This window comes from Nomia melanderi, chromosome 4, assembly GCF_051020985.1.
Source record: "Nomia melanderi isolate GNS246 chromosome 4, iyNomMela1, whole genome shotgun sequence".
Classification (NCBI taxonomy): domain Eukaryota; kingdom Metazoa; phylum Arthropoda; class Insecta; order Hymenoptera; family Halictidae; genus Nomia; species Nomia melanderi.
The window spans coordinates 15855173-15875536 of NC_135002.1; the positions used below are offsets into that span (position 1 = coordinate 15855173).

The 20364-nt window shown below is 35.8% G+C and overlaps 1 protein-coding gene across 16 annotated transcripts in view; it reads right to left on the minus strand.

Annotated features, from left to right (window-relative positions):
• The window catches only part of Smr (nuclear receptor corepressor smrter), a 72931-nt gene that overhangs the window by 5664 nt on the left and 46903 nt on the right, over positions 1-20364 (minus strand). For 14 of the 16 annotated variants that reach the window (XM_076367311.1, XM_076367314.1, XM_076367309.1 and 11 more), the window contains 5 exons: positions 3343-3660; positions 2884-3260; positions 2087-2353; positions 1453-1912; positions 1-1368 (listed from right to left, as the gene is read on the minus strand). The exon at positions 1-1368 is cut by the window's left edge and continues 581 nt beyond it. In XM_076367311.1, the coding sequence (XP_076223426.1) occupies positions 1-1368; positions 1453-1912; positions 2087-2353; positions 2884-3260; positions 3343-3660 (2790 nt within the window). The remainder of the gene's footprint in view (positions 1369-1452; positions 1913-2086; positions 2354-2883; positions 3261-3342; positions 3661-20364) is intronic. The other 2 variants (XM_076367318.1, XM_031972757.2) reach the window with 2 other exon arrangements.

Sequence of the window (20364 nt, forward strand, 5' to 3'; positions counted from 1 at the left end):
CGTCCTTTTCTCTCTGCTGAGCCATTCTATGTTCCTGCTGCTGCATTTCTTTCTCCCGTTGCAACCGGTACTCTTCTTTCTCACGCAGATGAACTAAATCACGTTCTCTTTCCCTATCTCGTTGATGATGATGCGCCACCGCCATTCTATGATCCGCCTGATGCATAGCCAAACGATGCTTATCTCCATAGCGATCGGCCAGTAGCCTGTCTGCCATGGTCTTGCCAAGACCCTCGTGACTGCTGCTAACGGAGGCGGGATGGCTGTGCGGATGGGGAACTGGAAGACTGGGTTGTTGCACGGCTACGTCCACTAAACTTGAAAAGGCTTCCAATCCCGGTGGTGGAGGTGGGTAGTGAATCTGTTTCTGAGGATTATGCCTTTGAATAACTCCCTGTCGAGGTTGCGTGTGCGACTGCGGAGGAGGTGTGCTCGTGTAATACAGTGTTGACGGCGATTCGTTCTTACTACCACCTTCCGACGTGCCACTATTTCGACTACGCGCATGCATCTGTTGACTGGTTATGTAGTCGTTCATGATGATCTGTCGCGAGGATAACTGTTGTTCCATCGTGTAGCTAGGCGGCGGCCGGGCGGAATAGGAATTATACTGATTACTATGAGTCACTACTACCGCCGCGGTTCCTGCTTGACTTTGGCCCTGTCCAGGAATGTTACCCGTTGTCACGGGTGAGTGCCTGATAGTTCTATGATAGTCATACATAGGCGCACGCTTGTCCACTGCGAAGGGATGAACTGGTGTACCTTGAGTTATGGAACCTGTTTCTTTAGGTCCTTGATTGCTGGGGGCATTGACGGCGCTCGCGCCGCTGGGAACATTCGAGGTGCCAGCAGCACTACCAGGATTTCCTGGAGGCGTCATTTGTCGAAGAAGACCGTCGTAACGAGTACTGGAAACGGGAGTACCGTGCGTGATAGAGCCACCCTTGTGTCCCGGCGTGCCCATATTACTCAATTTAGGAGACAATTTCGGGTGTGGCGGTGGCACGGTGACCTTGTTCATTTTCGGTGTAAGAGGTGCTTGTGGTCGCGGCGAAGAAGCATAAACTAGTGGACTTTTCGCGCCACGGCTTTGCTCCGGATGAGCGTGAGGATGGTAGTAAGCACCTGGAGGTGGTTCTGGTCGATAAAGAACCGTGGGTGGCTTATGAAGCGTTTGCAAGGAATGATTATACTCTTGTTGTTGCCTCGGTTTTTTAATACTCAGGTCAAGGGTGCCTTCTGTTTCACGAAGCGCCTGTTGCACTTGCATCACGATTAATCCCTCCTTTGGAATCAAATCCGACGACGACGATTGACTGCTTGATGCCGTTGGTGGGCAGGGGGTAATCGTTGCTTGCATTTGACCTGGAAATAAGTTTCAAATACAGTCCGATTTTCCGGTTAAGCTACGTGACAACCCGCACAAATATTTATCCGAACTCGACTTACCAAGTTGTTGAGGACTAGGAGCAGATCGATGTCCGTGATGTGAACTTGATACCACTGACAGGGTTGCCAAATTCGAATCCCTCGACATGGTAGTGTTTGCCATGGAACTCGACGGTTTATATTCCCTGACGAAGGTAATGTCGTTCCGGTGATCGGTTTTCAATATGCTAGATATTGTTGGCGTTCCAGAATTCACTGATACAGAGGAGCCGCTGATGCCGGCTGGACTATTCGGATTACGTTTCAACTGCATCTCGATAACGCCGAGCATAAGGTCTTTAACGGTAAGTGGGTTTGAGTTGCTGGTGGTTGATGGGGGCGAATGCGATGTAGGTGGCAGCTGCTGATGTGATTGTTGATGTTGCTGTTGAAGCGGCGTCGAGTTATTGGCGGTGGTTAGGGTTACGACAACGCTGCTATTATCTAAATCGGCACCTCCCTGACCCTCGTCCGCCGTCTCCTGAAACAATCAGCGAACCTCTATCAGACGGCCCTATCAAAAGACAAACTTTCGTCTTATTTAACATTCAGAAAAGAAAACGAACCGAGACGACGGTTCAAATAACGTTCAAAATAATACAAGGCCCTCCACGCTTCCTTGTAAAGTGAGAGGTGAAAGTAAGCTTGGTCTTACCGTGGCCGAACTATCATAGTCTTCTCTAGTGCCAGCTGAAGCAGCGTTGCTACCTCCGCTGGTGGAAGACTGTTGCGACGAACCTATGCTCACCGGTGGCACCAGCGACACCACTGCAATGTCCGCCAGTTTATCACCAAGTTTCTGGTCCGTTGATCGCGAGAAAGATATAGGCAATGTCGTAGAAGAACCCGGTGTCCCTGGCGTTCCGCTCGACATGTTATTCGCTGGGCTACCTGCGCTGGCTGTGTCGCTCGAGTCATGAACCTACAAACAGAAATCGAAATGTAACGACTTTTCTATTCGCTCGAATTGTATTATATAGTTGTCGCGTTTATGAGTTTCCATTGATTAATGATATAAAAATTAAGTTAATCATTTATTGGAAATATATAGAACATTTTCTTTTCGCAAAACACATTTGTTTTCGTTTGTGCGGTTATACAGTAAGAGTAGTTCCAAGCGATTTCCTTCTATACTCGTACAACAACGTTATATGATATATGATCATCTATCTCATATTATAATATCTTATTTATCGAACAATTATAATCGTCCATACTATATTCAGGTTACCCTCTGACGGGCGACTGCAGTGAATTATGGTTCAAAAAGCTTAAAAATGGACAGGGACTTCCTTTTTAAAGTACTTCTTTTCGAATGCTCTGTGGTTGAATTTGACAAAAGCTCACACGAATCGCACAAAGCCAGTTTCACATGAGTTACAGTTGAATCGATCACTGATCATCGAGAACCCAATGACTCGACAACACTCATAAGCACTATTCAACACTAACCGCCAGCTCGTCACAGCTGCTCGTACTGCTGCCGCTCTCTTCTTCGTCCGTCAAGCAAGGTCTCCTCTCCTCGCCCAAAGACTGATAATACTCGGCAACCATTTGATCCAGGCTGAGCTTCTTCCGATATGCAAAGTAGTAATTCTTGCACTGATGATTCGTCTTCTCCGGGATTTGCTCGGCAACTTTCAACCAGTTGGTGCCGTGTTCCCTGAGTGCTCTCCTGAGCAACTCTAATTCTTCGTCCGTCCATTGCCGAGCCAGCGAGTCAGCCGTGTCCTCGGCGACTTCGGTGTTGCCGGTCAGGTGAGGCGCCAGTCGCCGCGATATTCGGTTGAAGCAAGCTGAGCAACACTTAGTCGCGTTGCCAGGTATTTCTACAACAAAGGGAAATAATTTTTAAATGAACTGCCCAACCGTTTAGCAAAACTGACTAGAAACTGGTGTCGCAACACTCACGGAACTCTTGGATGATCGGGTCACGAATTTCGGCGGGTAGGTCAAGCCATTTGGCGGGTAGTGCTCTCAGTCGTTTCACCCTGGTCTTCGAGCTGGCGTTGTTCAGGTTCGGACAGCCAGGTAAGGGACACGCGGTGTACCGTCCCCTGATCGCTTTACACCTGCAGGTGTTGCAAACGCGAGCACCGGGTGCTACCTGATCTTCCCGCAGCCCATATTGGGATGCCTGACTTCTTGGCAGGGCTCGACTCTGCGCGCTACCTTCGACCACGTTCTGACAGACTGTGCACGCGTGGGGGCCGATCTGTCTGCTGCCTTCTGAAAAATAAATTGAACCGGTGAACGACGGTTTAAAGTATTATTAGGACATACTCGATGTCCAGCGGGATAAAACAGGAGTAAAGGGGGTCTTCCGCTGTATGTTATGCTCATAGTTTTGATTAACCCTTTGCACTCAAGAGGTGACTCTCAGTCACCATTTGATTTGATATAACAAAATTACGAAGTGTTACATATAATATTAACTCTTATATAATGCATCAATACGTGAAATATTTATATAAAATAGCTTTGTTTCTTAATTTACGTATGCTTTCTTATTAGTTCGTTTCAAATAGTGTTGTCCATGTCTCATCGTAAAGTGTCGAATGTTTCTAGTAAAAAGCTTCCAATTGCAAAGGGTTCATTACACCGTGTTGATGAATAGAAAATTAGCATCGTAAAAAGAATGAGAACTGACCAAGCAGACTCACATTCCTCAGCCTAGCCATCAAGTGATCTCCCTTCCTACAGTAACGAGAATCGTTGCTCGAGATATTTGATGAGAAGTCCGATGAGATGAGACCGGGTAAAAGTGTAGTTGTCAGTAGTTCAGTGAACACGTTTGCGCACGTCTACTGCGTGTGCAATATTTTAGCTTTGTTCTAGTGGTGGGACGCCACTGCATATGCAGTACACATTATTATAGTGTAAAATATGTGGATATGGAGTAATGTAGATGGGAATATAAAAAACTAACAAATAACTATGTTTATTAACAATAAAGAAAGCTATATACTAACAACGCGCAACTGAAACGACACATAACTTGCTGCCACGAAGACCAACTCACGCCTCTAACTGCACAGACTCTTTTTCGGACATTTGCACTCAAAAATCATTCTTTTCACTCACACTATCCACAAACTCTCAAACACACCCTTTTGAAGTCTAACTGGAAACCTTGGGCCTGCGACGTTGCGCATACCAATTTTCCTCGGCCGTTAGGTTTCCCTCTTTTATGGTCCTCCGCTCACACTGATTCTCGCTTCACACTTCTTAAAAATATTCTAAAACCACGCTGAAAATTCTAGACACCACATTATCTTTCTTAAATTTTTAGAGTCAATACTATGGGAAAACTTATATGTGAAATTATCTGCCTAATTTACGTTCATTATACATAGAAGAATTTGACTCCCGTTTATTGTTATTGCCAATAACAAAAGAAAGCTCAGCTAAAAAATATTCACTTAACAGGCATCGAAATGAAGTTTCTGAAGAATGATCAAATCAACTACTTATATGAATTCAAACCGTCCGCGAACGTGTTAACATTTCCGCATCATCTTCATCCGATCAACTTAAATGAACGGAGTTAATCATGGCGGCGAAGGAACTCGAGCGAAAACATGAGAACTCCGTGGGTGTAGAGGGATAGCGCGGCTCCCCCAGCGCTGAAAAAAGATGGATGAGCGGAAGATGAAGCGGGGAGACGAGGGAGGAGAGTTAGCGCACGGAAACGGAGCGAGAAACAGAATAATTACCGAGACTTTGCTGGTTAACTAATTAAAGGTGGCCAATTAAAAAGTTCTCTCGCCCACGCTCGCAAACATTGGCGCAGAGAGGTAAGAGACATGGTAAAATCGCTTTGATGGTTTTACCCGTGATGCTGGGCCGACCCACAGCCTGAAAAATTTAAGTTTATTCTCCTGACAATTATCGCGAATCGCGGCCTCATTTGCTGAGTAGTCGACCGAGTGAAATGGCGTTTCGAGCTAGATGAAACTATTCAAATATTCACGGGTTACAGCAACGTTTCGATATTAAACTGTTTCTATCTTATTTAACATACGCACGAGAAAACTTTTTTCTCTTCTTTCCGAATGAAACATTTTTTCATTTATTGTTAGTTCATAGTGAGGTTCGAATTTTTATGATTAGCGATTCCTTCTTGTTTTTTTGGTCGAAGTACCAAATGTTTGTTTTATCTTTATTTCATTTTATTGCTTTCGAATTGTTCTTATGAGAGTTTTAGGCTATAAAACGCGCTATAAATGATCACTCTTATGTAACTTTAATGATGACGTATCAATTTATTGTTTGCTTCAATCCCTTTCTTGCTTTATGATTTTTTTCATGATTCTGTTATTCAGAACTGTTCGTTTATAATTTGCCAGACGAGAAAAGAAACTTGTATTATTTACAAATGTACATTTATTCTAAAGGTTCAGTGTTAATAATACCAAAATATCTTATTTTTAATTTAGAAAATAAATATTTCTGATATTTATGTTTCCACTTGAGATATTTTGTATTAATTTGTTATCTGTTTAGTTAACTATTATTAAAAGTTTTATTTAATTCTCAAATGTTGAGGTCATTTGAATAATGATGGCATTTTTAAATTTGAACTATTAATTAATCCGTACATTTATATCTTTCTATTAGACAGAAATTGAAATAAATTTCGAGATGCAGAGAGAACACGATGCTATGATAACCAACCGATCTTTATAATATTTGCTATATATTTGTCGGAAAAAACGTCATCGTGATACGAATAAAGATGAATAGAGACGAACAGTCCAACGCAAAAAATTATTTATACCATACATCGACCTACTCCGTATCAAACAATTTTTGTAATAATAATTTGTTAATCCATAAACTATTCTTATGCTCAAGATAGTTCTCATTTCAATTAGAGCACAATATAATTACATTAAATAGCTTTACGACAATGAAAGAGGAAATATTGGTCATTGATATAAGTTTTTAAACTAATCAAAACGTATGTATGTATGTATGTATTTTTTACGGAATTATTTGAAAAGTTTATAAAACCTCCGTAGGATAAAGAGTCAAGAAGATATTTGACATAATATAATTCTACACATGTACCAACTGACGACGGTGATAAGAATTTCTTTTAATCTAGTGCCTTCTCAGAGTCACTATCAACTATATTTATACACTATCAAGTGTATAGAAAATATCGGTTGCTATTTGTATGAATCATACTTCAAAAAAGAATCACAGGAAATAGATAACTACTAAAATAACTTACTTACTGATAAATAATATATTACGCCAACTTGTAACAAGCAATAAAGAATGAAATGAGGCTTGAAAAATATAAACATATATATATTTAACTTTAGAATTATACATCATGATAAATAAAGTTAAATTGGAATTCATAGAAAAGTAATTTCCTAGAATACCAGTTACTCTGTTTGTATCTTCTTATAATCGCATAATTTATTAATAGATGGCAGACTTTTTATATTATACTTTCCTGTAAAATAGGAAAATGTTCTTAACAATTTAAGAATGTTGTTATCTTATTTTTGGCTTGTAGTAGGGTTTCGATTAACAGAGTTGCTATTTTTCGCAAACTCAATAATTCAGATTCTTAAATTGTGTCTCAGAATATATACACTCAAACTGTACAAACGTGCTTCGAACAATTTCTTCTTGAAATTTTATCCATGTGAACTATTCGTCGCTCAATTAAATTGGATAATCAAGATTCTTATTGTATCGAAATTCTTGAGTAAAATTTAGATTTAAGAGTTCAACAAAATTTTACTGGTTTAACCCTCGTTCCCCTAAATTATTTCAGGAAATTTTTATTTCGCATAAGGAGTCGCTGCTTATTCATTAAACGAATTTCGTATATTCGGAAAAATGTGTTCGAACATTTCTCATCTACAAAATACATTTGCGCGGCGGTGCTGCGCGCAGAATGGCCTGACATGTTACGCGCAACTTCAAATTTACGAATTGAATCCCTCGGATTATTGTGATGAATATTCAATACGGAGCAGGATAAACGAAAAGCTTTATTTACCGACGTTCCTGTTTGTTCGCAAGCATGATCGGCGTGTTATTATTTTTTGTTTAAAGAGTCTGCGTGTGTCGGATTTTTAGATCATCGCTTAATTGCAGATTCTTCATTATTGAGATATTTTAAACACATATAATACAAATTAAAAAGTCATAAGGGCTTATAGAAGGTTAATTATTATTTTTTAAATAATTCATTTTCCTATAATCTCGCTCTTTAGCTTTAGCGACTCAAGTTAAAACGCTAAATTCATCATTTTATCAAATTTGTATAAAAATGTTCCTTCTTGAATAATGTAACCCAAATTAATTTCTAAACTCGATGTTCCCGAAAAAGAACATTCGTGGAAGAAATTTAACACTAAAATTACCGAGTAGTTAAATCAACGTTTCAAAACTCCTCTATAAAAACCCCAAGAGTGCGTCTATTGAGACTTTAATTCATTTACGATTCAGTTTGCGTATTGTCAAGTCAATTTTTTTAATAATTTCTCAGAGAAACATTTGTTATCTTTATAATAATTGCAAAAAAAAAAGAAATCAGGAATATGTCATTTTGTTCGGTAGTTTTAGTGTTAATTTTCGTAAATTTCGTTTGTGCACGAAGAATCTGTTGCGAACCCGTTACGAGATGGAACAAGCTCCAAATCATCGCAATGATTCGAGTAGTCTCCAGAACGGAGTCGCGGAGGATTTTTCGCGCGTTCGGCAATTCGCATATTGAACTCGTTACGCGATAATCTCCGGAGAGCTGTCCGGTTACTAGCATGTCTTTCCGAACGCGTGGAGAAAATTATTGTTGACGCGGAAACGCCGATGATATTGGCCGGAACAGGACCAAGAGGAGGCGGAAGGGGCCAGAGGAAGAATTGCGCAGCGGGCAATCATATAAACGCCATACGCGACCGTTCCGCGACACTGATTGGCAGGTAATCCCTGGAGCGAGGGAAATTGCCTCCGATAATATGGCCGCGGCGCGCGAACCTGCCATCAGGACTAATTTTATGCTACTTGTCCGAAACCGAACGGATTAATTGACCGTGAGGGTTGGAGCCACCCTATTGTCCGGCACGGCCATTTTAAATTGTTGATGGGAGACTCGTGACAATGTTCGATTTGCGCGAGACTTGCGTTTCATCTCTAGCGCTGGCAACCGATTCAAAGATTCTGCGGAATCTTGCGCGACGAATGTTGTTTTTACCTGTTTTACGCAGAGATTTAGTCTAATTTTGTTAATTAACCCTTTGCACTCGAAAGGTTTTCACTAGAAATATACAGTATTTTCCAATTAGATGTAGACAATCTTTTTTCAAATTAAAAATTACTTAATAGTAAATTACTTTACTATTAAGAAATTATACTATTTTCTTTTAATATTTCATGTACTGATGGAGTATACAAAGGTTAATGTTAAATACCAAAGTTTATAATGTTACTCTATCAAATTATCTGCCTACTGAGTCACCTCTCGAGTACGAAGGGCTAATAGTTTTGTATAGAGTGATACTTTTGAAAATATTAAAAATAATTGGCAACGACAGCCCTCTATGGATTCGATTGGATAAAACTATAATCAATTAAGAAGTAAAACGGATCTCAATCTCCATGACAATACTTATAAAACAAAATCATGTAGTTGCTTATTACGTTCCGATCTATTGCACTGAACAGACGTTGTGTTTACTTACGGTCTTAGTTAAATAAAATTGATTCTTTATTCCATTATCAAACCAACAGAAAACAATCTAGTATGTGTGATGCATCTGGGCTGGGGTGTGTATAAGGCGTTATTGGCTATTTTGGAACAAAAAGGTTTTCGTGTATGTGTGACGCGTCTTTCCAATGCAAGAGGTTGAAGCTCCTTACAGATTGAAACTTGCGATGTAAGTATATACATATCTACATCTGACCCTCGATTTATGCAGACTTTTTTCACGCAAGCGTCTTCTTTACGCGATCTGAATTTAGTAACAGCGAATAAAATATACGTTTGTTTTCTAAAATGTCATTATTATTATTTCTTTTGTTAAGCTATGTGAAATAAATATGTATTTCTAAAACTTATACCAGCTTTTCTCTTCGATATTTTGTTTTCTCTTGTACCGACAGGTTTTATTTACGTGATTTTTGTTCGTGTAAAACGAACCTACGTGGAACGGATTTTCGCGTAAATCGAGGGTCAGGTGTATGTAGATATTGCTGCAAGCGATAAGTTTTAGTCTTACGAGGTTTCATGACGCATGTTGCGATCGAAAGAGGATCAAAATCAATGTATGTAGGGATGCTTAACTTTCTAGGTACGGCGCGCTCGTCCGCAAGTGGGTACCTCTGGGACGGCGCGCCTGGCCGCGGATGGCACAAAAACCGTTCATGACGATTTTCACTACGACATTACTTGGGAATGGAGTTCTAAATGAATAAATTATAATTTTGTTTATATATTTTCAGATAACGGCATCGAAAAACTTAATTAATTAATTAATTATTATAATATGCAACGTGTGGTAGGTTCTTGTGCCTAGCCTCGTGCTCTAGCCCACATCTCTAACAGGTGTACTCTTTAACGACAGCTTCGATATTGCCAAGAAATGTGGTTTAGGCGAAACAAATGAGAAATAAAGCAAAAAACGTATAATACCGCCCAAAATCGTGATATCCACGAAAGTCACTATAGTGTCGTACCGTCCAAATTGGTCCGATCCCGAAAGCCACTATAGTGGCGTTCCGTAAAAATAGAGGGTCTCGGCGAAAGGCCACTATAGTGGCGTACCGTATCTAAAAAGTTAAATCGCCAAATGTTTCAAAGTGTATGAAGGCTTTAACATGTCCGCTACCCGCGCTTATTTCGGTGACGATCTCCTTGATTCTAATATTTTCTTCAATCCAATAAATCTTCTAAACAAAATATTAGAGAAATGAAATTGAAACGAGTCACTGAGTTCCTAAATATAATGTCGTAGTTTATAATTTCTAATAACAATATCTATAGGATTAATTTCATTTTTATTATATAAAATATAGGATTACGGCCGTCACAAATATGTGATGCTGGTAGCGAACGTGTTAAGAGACGTTCGAAGTCTGCACTTCAGTTCAATTAATCCTTTAGAGTCTAACGTACATTAAAATACACACTGCTTTATTATTTCAAAATGTGACAAAATGTTAAAACTGTGACAAGCACCAATAAATTCTATATACTTTTATACACATAATCAGTGCTAAATATCATAATCTGATGGATTACACTTAACTCTTCTATTGGCCATTTTGAAATTTTTTTCTGCGTAATTAAGTTTTGTTTCCATGAAAATTCGATAAAATTGCCTCGGATTTCCATTTTTTTAAACATTTTTATGTCGATTTTTGCTTCGAAAATAGCGAATTCTCGCAAAAATATTGTACGCAATATTACAAATTTGAATAAATGTAAGGATTAAATGGTATTAACGTAAAAGGAAAATAAATAAAATTTCACAGTACTAAAAATCATCTCATATCAGACTGTCATTGTTCGTTACAGTAGACAGTATAAATTTTTACGTTTCGCAGTATCCTTTTCGAAATGAATATCATTGTCAACGACTGAGTGGAACACGAACGTTTCGCGGGATGGGAGCTGAAAAAGGGAGGACGATCAAACCAATAATCATGGCGTATGTAGAAATGTGCGGCGATGTCCCATGGGACAAGAAACACGAATTACAGTCCAGACCATAAGAATTATAAGCGTTATTTACGAAACTGGATGCCTAATAAGTGAGATATTCCGATAATCTAAACACATATAATTCTTTCGAATAACTGTTACCTTATAATGTCTCTTTTCTTATCGGTTCCAATATGGTTTCAAATGTAATCTTGACAACACTCGGTAAACTGATTTAACCCCTCCTACTGAAATAAAGGATCTAGATTGTCGTAAGCTTTCTATCAGACAGCGTGAACATCAAATATGTCAGTGATTTCCAAACTGGAAGGTAACGAAAAGCTATTATTCTGTCACTTACGTTTATTTAATTTTTTGTATTAATACACTTTTTACCATTGAAAAATGTGTCTGTATTATTTTATGAAATAAAGGGGCGGCGCCAAGATTAAATTTTAAAGAGGAACGTAGTAACATAAAGTATAGAAACCGCTAAAATATCTACTTCGTGAAATTAATTTGGTACATAAAAAAAATTGCCACGTAGTTGAAAATTCACCCACTTATCGATAATTTTAATAACTTCAAAAATTTTACAAATATCGCCGTCATACATGCAGAAACCTAAATTACAGTGCCGATCGCACCGTGCCAAAGAATTTCTTCTCCGGTCGCCATTCACCTGAACCGTTAATCAGCCAATTAAATCGGATAATGGAGTTCTTACTTAATATATTTTTACATGGCTAGTACGCTCTCGTGAGATAGACTGTACCGAAGTTTCCGTTTCGTGGGGCAATTGTTTTTCTCGGTTGTGTGTGTGTGTGGGGGGGGGGGGGGGGGGTGCCCCAGCATCGAAGGCTGCAAAACAAAGACCGTAATCGAAAGGACGCACCGCGTTCCTCGTTCGAACGATTAACCGAGTGGCGGGGCTGGAAAAGAAAAAAAAGAGAAGAAATTGGTGTCGGTGAGGGAGACATTAGCGACCTGCTAATTAAGTCAGCTCAAAACGGACGACAACGGGTATATACCTTATACATTTCACAACAGGTATCGCGAGAGGGATCCTCCTCTCGCACACCTCCGCGCACACCCTTTCTCTTCAGCCGACCCACCGGCCATCTCCACCCTTTGCTCCGCCTCCAATTCTCTCAACCGTTTCTCTACTCAGGCTTTCCAGTCGAATTTTTTATGAGAATTTTCGATGATCCCTTTTTTTTCTTATGTACACCGACTGGGTGATCCTAATTGAAAAATCGGTTTTCGACAGAAACGGAACGACTACATGTTGAAATCTGTGTAGCGATGTTTACAAGTTTAACCCTCTATAGGCCGGATTTCTTTTGTAACTATGCAAAACTGTATGTGGTTTAAAATTTTAAAAATATCAACCTGTGTATATAAATTAACAATGAATTTAATAGTTTTAATAATTGTATTTTACAGTTTTTAGAAGAATGTCAGTTGCTTAATCCCAAGCCATTTCAAAATCTGCAGCTAAGTATTGACAATATAGTTTTATCATCTACTTTTTATGTTCATACACATTTCATTCGCAGACCCCTGCGGTATTCAGTTATAGACTTTAGGAAATTACAACACATTCGTGAGCAGAAAATTTTTCATTTTTTTAATACTCATCGCCGGTGAAAGTGAAGAAATTCTTAAGCTAATTACCGCAATTTTCTAACCTTAAAACGGGCACAAAAATAGATAATTTGTTTTGAATTATTAGTCTTGCAACGATCTGTTGTTTGAAATGAAGAACTGTCCGGTAAAGAAGACGTAAATGGAAAAGAGTAGAAGAATAAAACATTTTGAATGTTATTATATTTGAAAACACGTGAATTCACGCCAGCGATCGTGAATATTAACCTATTAACTGTGGAATTTGATTTCAGAAATCTCTGACAATGCTCGTAATGAAATCAACTAATGAAGTGTATACTCGTCTAATGCAGGCCAAATGCGCCTACAATATATTTTAACGAAAAACTGGCGCAAAACGAAGAAAAATTACACGTTGATCTGAAAAAATAAATAATTTTTTCGTTGAAAGAATTAGTATCACTTCGATTTTAAGATAACGTGTATACTTCTCGAACGCAGTTAACTAGTTAATCAATTTGAACCGAATAACATTCATATTTCTTATACTCGATCGAACATCTCTATCGTACGCTTGATTCGATATTATAAAGCACGGGGATACATTTCTTATTTGCGTATGGATGCAGGAACAATTCCTTATTGAAGGAACAACCAATTACGAAACGCCCTGAGTAAGTTCGCTTATTGAAGAGCCGAGTCAATAGGATTATTAAAATTATCCAACTGAGATGTGGAATGCGAAACAATACACCGAATACGTTTCTCCCCTTGTCCTTCCTTTCAGAGCGGCAAACTCGATTACGAAATGATTCGAACGTTTGTTGAACGAACCAAGGGTCAGTTAATGGGTTGGAGCAACGAGCCAACGGTGCGCGCATCCCCACAGATACCCCATGTCTCCGCCTTAATAAAATATTCCCTGTGATTCCGAACGCGCCAGTTCTTCATTAGTATTACTGCCCGGAAGAAGCAGCGATTAATTTAATCCAACGCTAACGTGTTATTTCGAGCTGTATTTTGTATTCTGTAATAATTTATTTATATATTTATTCATTCATTTAACGAGTAGATGCCCTTTAATATAGAAAAGCAAGAGATACAAATAAAGGGTAAGGAGTTTATAAAGCAAGAGTTTTACAATGTAATACAATGGATAATAAAATAATAAGAAAAAAAGAAATTAAATTTTTTATTTGAAATTTCATCCAGTAATTAGTCTTTTCACAGGGCTTTTAAAGCTATTTAAATTTCCGCAAAATATATCAAATATATAATGATTACTTCGTTCATTCGCGGGAGGCTTTATAATAATAATTATGTAAATTCAAATTTTTTACCCTTAACAACCGACGATTTTCTATTGACTCTTTGCAGATGAGACTGTCTTAAACTTCTAACATTACATTTTATAAAAAACTGAATTATGCATCGAAGTCTTAAATATTAATAGAAAAAGATCACGTGTCAGTCTCTCGTTAGTTGAATAATTAAATTATTCATTTGCAGTTTTTGATTTAAAATATCAAAGCTCGAAATCGCTGTTATGGCGATATTTTACCAAAGAGTTAATACTAAACTTAACATTGAAGTACCACGACCGGATAATTGACTGGTTATAAAATTTGACCGAAAAGTCTGGCGTTTTTCTTTTTTATTCAGCTCTATATAAATTCCTACATTGTTCGATTAAACAATTTTTCAATTTGTGTCTTTCCTTTTGTTTCTATTTTCACTACGAAAAATTTATCACTTAACTTATTTACATTTATTTTACTATCAATCATTTGACTAATTATAGTAGGAATAGGTATATACTCAGTGTCGGTACGTTTAATGTGAAATACTAATTTTCTTGGCGACGTATCGATAGCGATGTATGGGATACAAAGACACTAGAGCAATCAATATGAAGAATCTTGAATTTTTAATTTCTGCTTTATTAACTAGTTAACTGTGGAATTTAGTTAAAAAAATTTCTCGTTCTGCGCACAATGAAATCAAATAATAAAGTGTATACTCGTCAAACGCAAAGCAAATGCATCTATAATATATTCTAACGAAAAACTAAAGCAAAACGAAGAATTACACATTTATCCGAAAAAATAAATAATTTATCGTTGAAAACATTAGTACCATTTTGCGTTTTGAGATGATATGTATACTCGTTGAACGCAATAAACTGGTTAGGAAAACTGTTTCGACTGTATAGGGGTTTTGATGAGTGTTTAAAAATTGTATATTGTATACTTTATGTACTTCCTCGTATCGCGTGCATTCTGTTTATTTTACACTTTTAAATTTCCCATAAATGTATAAAAATTCGTCGTCTACTCCTTACTTTTCGCAATTTATTTTTCATTGTATTTCTCGTGGTCAAATATTCCGTGGCCGTTAATCCCGACTTTAAAACCAGATCGAATTTCATCGAAAAATTACTTCGTTAACTTTGTGTGAGCATAACGTGTCAGCATAAATTAAATAAATCGGGTTGCATTCGACGGGATTGCCAATTAAGGATTAAGCAAATAACTATCATTTCACGTTTCACAAAACAAACAAAGGGGAGCTGCGGTGCAATGCACGTTAAACAGTCTGTTCAAAAATATATCTCCCATTTCTCTGCCTAAAAAACTGAATTTATCGCCTGAAACACGTTTGTCGAGTCTTCGAGCTTTCCCTTTAGGGTCGATAGAGATATTTTTATCCAGAAACTGTTCCCTGCGACTTTGTATCCGCATTATACAGTGTGTAACAAAAATATAAATTCCTGTGAAATTTTATTTTAACACTAAAAACTACCGAGCATTTAATATGATCGATATGTAATCCTTATATAAATTGTAATGATAGATTATTTTCAGTTTCTTCGGATATTCGTTATAGTACTCAAATGGATCTATTTATTTCCGAAATCATTTCAAATATTCAGTGGTTTTAAGGTGTCAATAATTGCAAAAGAAAGAAACCGAAACCAGTCGTTTTGATTGATACGATAGTTCCTGTGTTAATATAATGCCGCATTATTTTGCAGTAAATATTTGTATTAAATAATTAATTAACCCCTTGCCTTATGATTCATTTCGCAACTACGATCGTTACAACTACTTTACCATTAATAATTTATTGGAAAAAGAGAAAAATTTTAGCTATATTCTATCTATAAGGTTTCTTTGAAGTATAAGTATTGATAACAGAAGAATAATATTTAATTTGAATTCAAAAGACTTGAATAATATTTATGCTTGTTAAATTCTGTATAAAATCTTCACCACGAGCCTGACACATTGTTATCAGACAAAAGGTTAATTTATTGATAAAACCTACAATTTACTCATAAAATTTCCCAGAAATGACTAAGATTTATATTTTCAAGTTATAATATTTAATTGATTGAAATCTTTCGTTTCACTACACGTGGATCTATAATTTTGTTAAGGACGAAAGATGACAAAAGTCAAATAAACTTCTACTGTGGAATAATACGGTATTATATTAAAATAAAATTACTCAAGAATACTCCCTAATCTTATGTCAAAATTCTGAAGCAAGTTCTAGTTAAGTAGACTGAACATTTTCGGCGTTATGATCAAGAATCTAAGTGGATTAATCTTTTTGTTACGCACAGTATAAAATACACCACAATTACTGATACAATCGAGAAACAAATCATTCTAAAAACAGAACATTTTTGTACAAAGTTTTGTAAATCTGCAAATGGAATTGAAAGTTTTATTTAACACGTACGCGTATGAAAATGTTTATTTTTAATTCCATTAACATTTAAAACCAATAGGACTGGGGTTTCAAAATAACTTAATACAAATTGACAACTAGAAACTAATGTATACAATTATTTAATAATTTTATTTAAATGTTCGATAAATCGTTCGAAATTACGTTTGTTTTCGAAGCCGAAGTTTTACACGAAAATATTTTATTCTGATTTTCATGCACATAATTTGGTACACCTAGACTGTGCATCCTTATACATTTATGAGAAATTTGAAAGTGCGAAATTATGGAGAATAATTATGACATGAAAAAATAAAATATTTGAAGTATAGTGCTTTTTACAATATTTGTTAGAAAAAACCACTTTCAATCATGACTCTGTATTCTAATTACGTTCTTGAAAATTTGAATTTGCTTCTTCTTTACAAAACATATGTTTTCAACAATACATTTACGCATTAAGTTATAATTCATCAAATGTTTCTTCAAGAAAGTAGACAGTAAAGATACGAAAGTATAACGTCCAACTAATTGTAATTTTCGAATATTTGAAAGTTGATTACTATTTATTATACAACAATTTATGTTTCTGGAAATATAGAGGTGCTTCTGCAACATATAATATATTTTTTAATAAGAATTTTACAATTAAAAATAAGATGAAAATTACGAGTGAAATTAAGGATTCTGCATATTCAAACAAGGATTCCTTACGCGTGCAAAATATGCCAGATATTTCTTAATGGATACACGAACGTGGTTCGAATTTCGTTAGATAAACTGTGGAAATTAAATCAAATAACAACCAATCGGAGGCCGGTTTTTCTATTCATGTATTTATGGACATTATATACAGTTCAACCTTCGATAAAGCTGATTAAAAACAAACATATTCATCGTGATGCGTCGCACTGTGGTCCGGATTGAGAAATTTAGTTACATTTTGTCGAAAAATAAACTTTCACGTATCGGTGTCTGACCACCTGTCATTGTCTCTTAACCATTTAACTGCATTTTACGAATATACACGTCATCTTAAAGCTTGAAACAATACTAATGTTTTCGACGATGAATTCTTGATTCTTTCAGATAATTCTGATTGTAGATTATCCTGTCATTCTTTTCTGTTTTTCTTTGGTTTTTCATCAAACTATATCCTAGGTCCATTCGTCCTGTGTTTAACGAATACACACTACATTTTTTGATTTTATTACCCGTAAAATGAGAGATTTTCCAAACTAAATTCCACAGTTAACAGGTTAAATATTCACAGATTTCCAAACTAAACAAATCTGATGAGGTCTGCTCATTCTGCATATTCCATGATAATTATTTACCTATAACCCCAAATACTTTTAGCTTTCATATATTCGTTCTATTAACATACGAGTAACTTAATATAGAATTATTAGAATTAAATAATAAGTAATTTAATATGGAATTATTGAAATTAAATTATAAGTAACTGAATGTAGAATTATGAGGATTAAATTATAAGTAATGTAATACAGAATGAAATATAGTGAAGGTATGAATAGAAATAATAGTACGCAGTTGATTAGTCCATGATTCAATAGGGTAAAAAATGTGAGATCAAAAAGATACAATAGAGTAAACGCTGGATACAAAAAGAATATTTTGTTGTTTAAAATACGAATTTAAAATATAAAGATCAGTAATGAAATAAACAGATAGAAGATAAAATGCAATAAAATAAAACGGGTAGTAGTAATACAATATGCAGTAGACGTAAAACAAATGAATTAACTATGTATAATTAACGTATAATAAATGTATACTGTGACTTAAATAAATCTCAAAAGAATTGTGAAAATTTACTCGTGCAATATGTGTTCAGTAAATATAATTTACTAAAGTGATATAGAAATTATTGAAACATTCTTGTTTCATATTTGAGAGCAATAAAACACAAGAATGAAGAGATACAAAAAGCCAGAAGAAATTACATCGAATTTATTTATTTCATCGATCCAATTGTTGCGAAAGGATTGTTTGATATTAATTCCTATTAAAGTTAAATTTTATTTGATTCATCGTTAACAACGTGACAACTCGTATGTGTCTGAATCACAACATTCTGCATTTTAATTTTTACAGTATTTCCAACGATGACATTAACGGTTATGATGAACATAGTAATAAATATATTAAGAATACTTATTTAAAAATATTCAATTACTATTTTCCAAAAATTAACATCAAAGAGAATTAGTTCATTTATTAAATTATTTTTCATATCAAAATTTGTTTATTTAGATAAACCCTGTAAAATCTATAATACACAAATCTGAGTTGTCATTATGAAATACGTAATATACCGTAAACAAGAAAAATTAATTGATGCAGACACCTTGACATTTTTTGTAGCAAGTAAAAATATCGCTGGATTAATTTTTCTCTTCGAAATCACAACATTTTTATAATGATGGATTAATTAAGCTTACAAAAAATTGGGCAAGGGTAATAGCAAGCAATGGATATTATAGTAAAAATATATGAAAAAACCTTCTTACTTCTTATAGAAAAAACGTCAGATTAAAGCGAGATTAAAACGTAAATATAGTACATCGTAAATTGTTGACGGAATTGTATAAAAATTGAGATATCCAATGGTAATCTGGATATTAACCTTTTTGCGAAAAATGCCAACGACGATATAACGTCGTTCGCAACAATTTGTAATCTGTGCAATAGAGGATTACACGGTGTGTATATTGGTAAGCATCAATGCTAAATAAATTATTCGTGTGAGTAATAATAAGTAAATATCACACATTCTCAATAGTCAGATAACTAAATATAAATGTTTATAATAATATTAAAATTATATTTCAGTAACATTATATTAGTTACACTTGTAGCAGATAATTCTTTTGACGCCTGTTGTGCATCATGGAATTATTCTTTAGTTTTGTGGTTCGATGTTAGTTATTTTGTTACAAATTATTGAAAATGCAATATTTATACTTCATACTATGTGATCTATATAAAACTATGACCAAACAATGATTTTCTTATGTGCAAATACTGTTTATAAAAGAGAATTGATTTTTCTGTTTTTCATAATGTTTTATATTCGTCATTCATATGATTTTCAACAAATATTTAAATACAATTGGCATTCATTTATTCTCCCTTTATTTCGTAATATGCTCCTTTTTGAATTTTGCAAATATCATTCTTATTCTTTTTTTTATGAGCTTTTTCCCAAACCTTAGCAAATTCGTCAAATTGGTTTGGTATACTTCGCATAGGTACAATACTTTCAGTCAGCACTGAAAGGATTAATTAAATCGATCTATTAGAAGGATTTATTACTTTTGATCTGGACCGCGGCAAAGACTGGGGAATGGGTCGAGCAAACACGGGATCGTTGCGACGCTACTCGGGGAAACGGATTGAGCCCGGACTGAATGCGATCTAGCTATGTAAACAATGTCTTTTAATCGAAGAAGAGTTTTAGGGGACGCGCTCGTATCGAGGACGGGGAGGCGATGCGGTTCGTTGGAACAGTTTAGCTTTGGCTTTGAATTTAGGTTCTTTTCGATAGTCAATAATCGAAAACATTGTAAATGTCAAAAATCCAATTTCTCAGGGGAAAGTAATAAGTTATTTAATTTGAGATTATTTACAAAACTCGCCTTTCTTTTCGTCGCTAAATGTGAGTAAAAATTTAGTGATTAAACTGCTTATCCGAAAAAAATGAAGAATGGACTGTTGAAAAAGTTAGTGTCATTTCAAGTTTTAATACATTGAGCGCCGGCTCCGTGAAAACGCGGCATTCTGAGTCTATCGCTTGAGCGCCAGCCCCGCAATAATGCAGATTTCTGGATTTCCGTTAAATTGTATATGACGAACATGCAATTAAAATGTACTATTTTACGAGAATATATAATGTT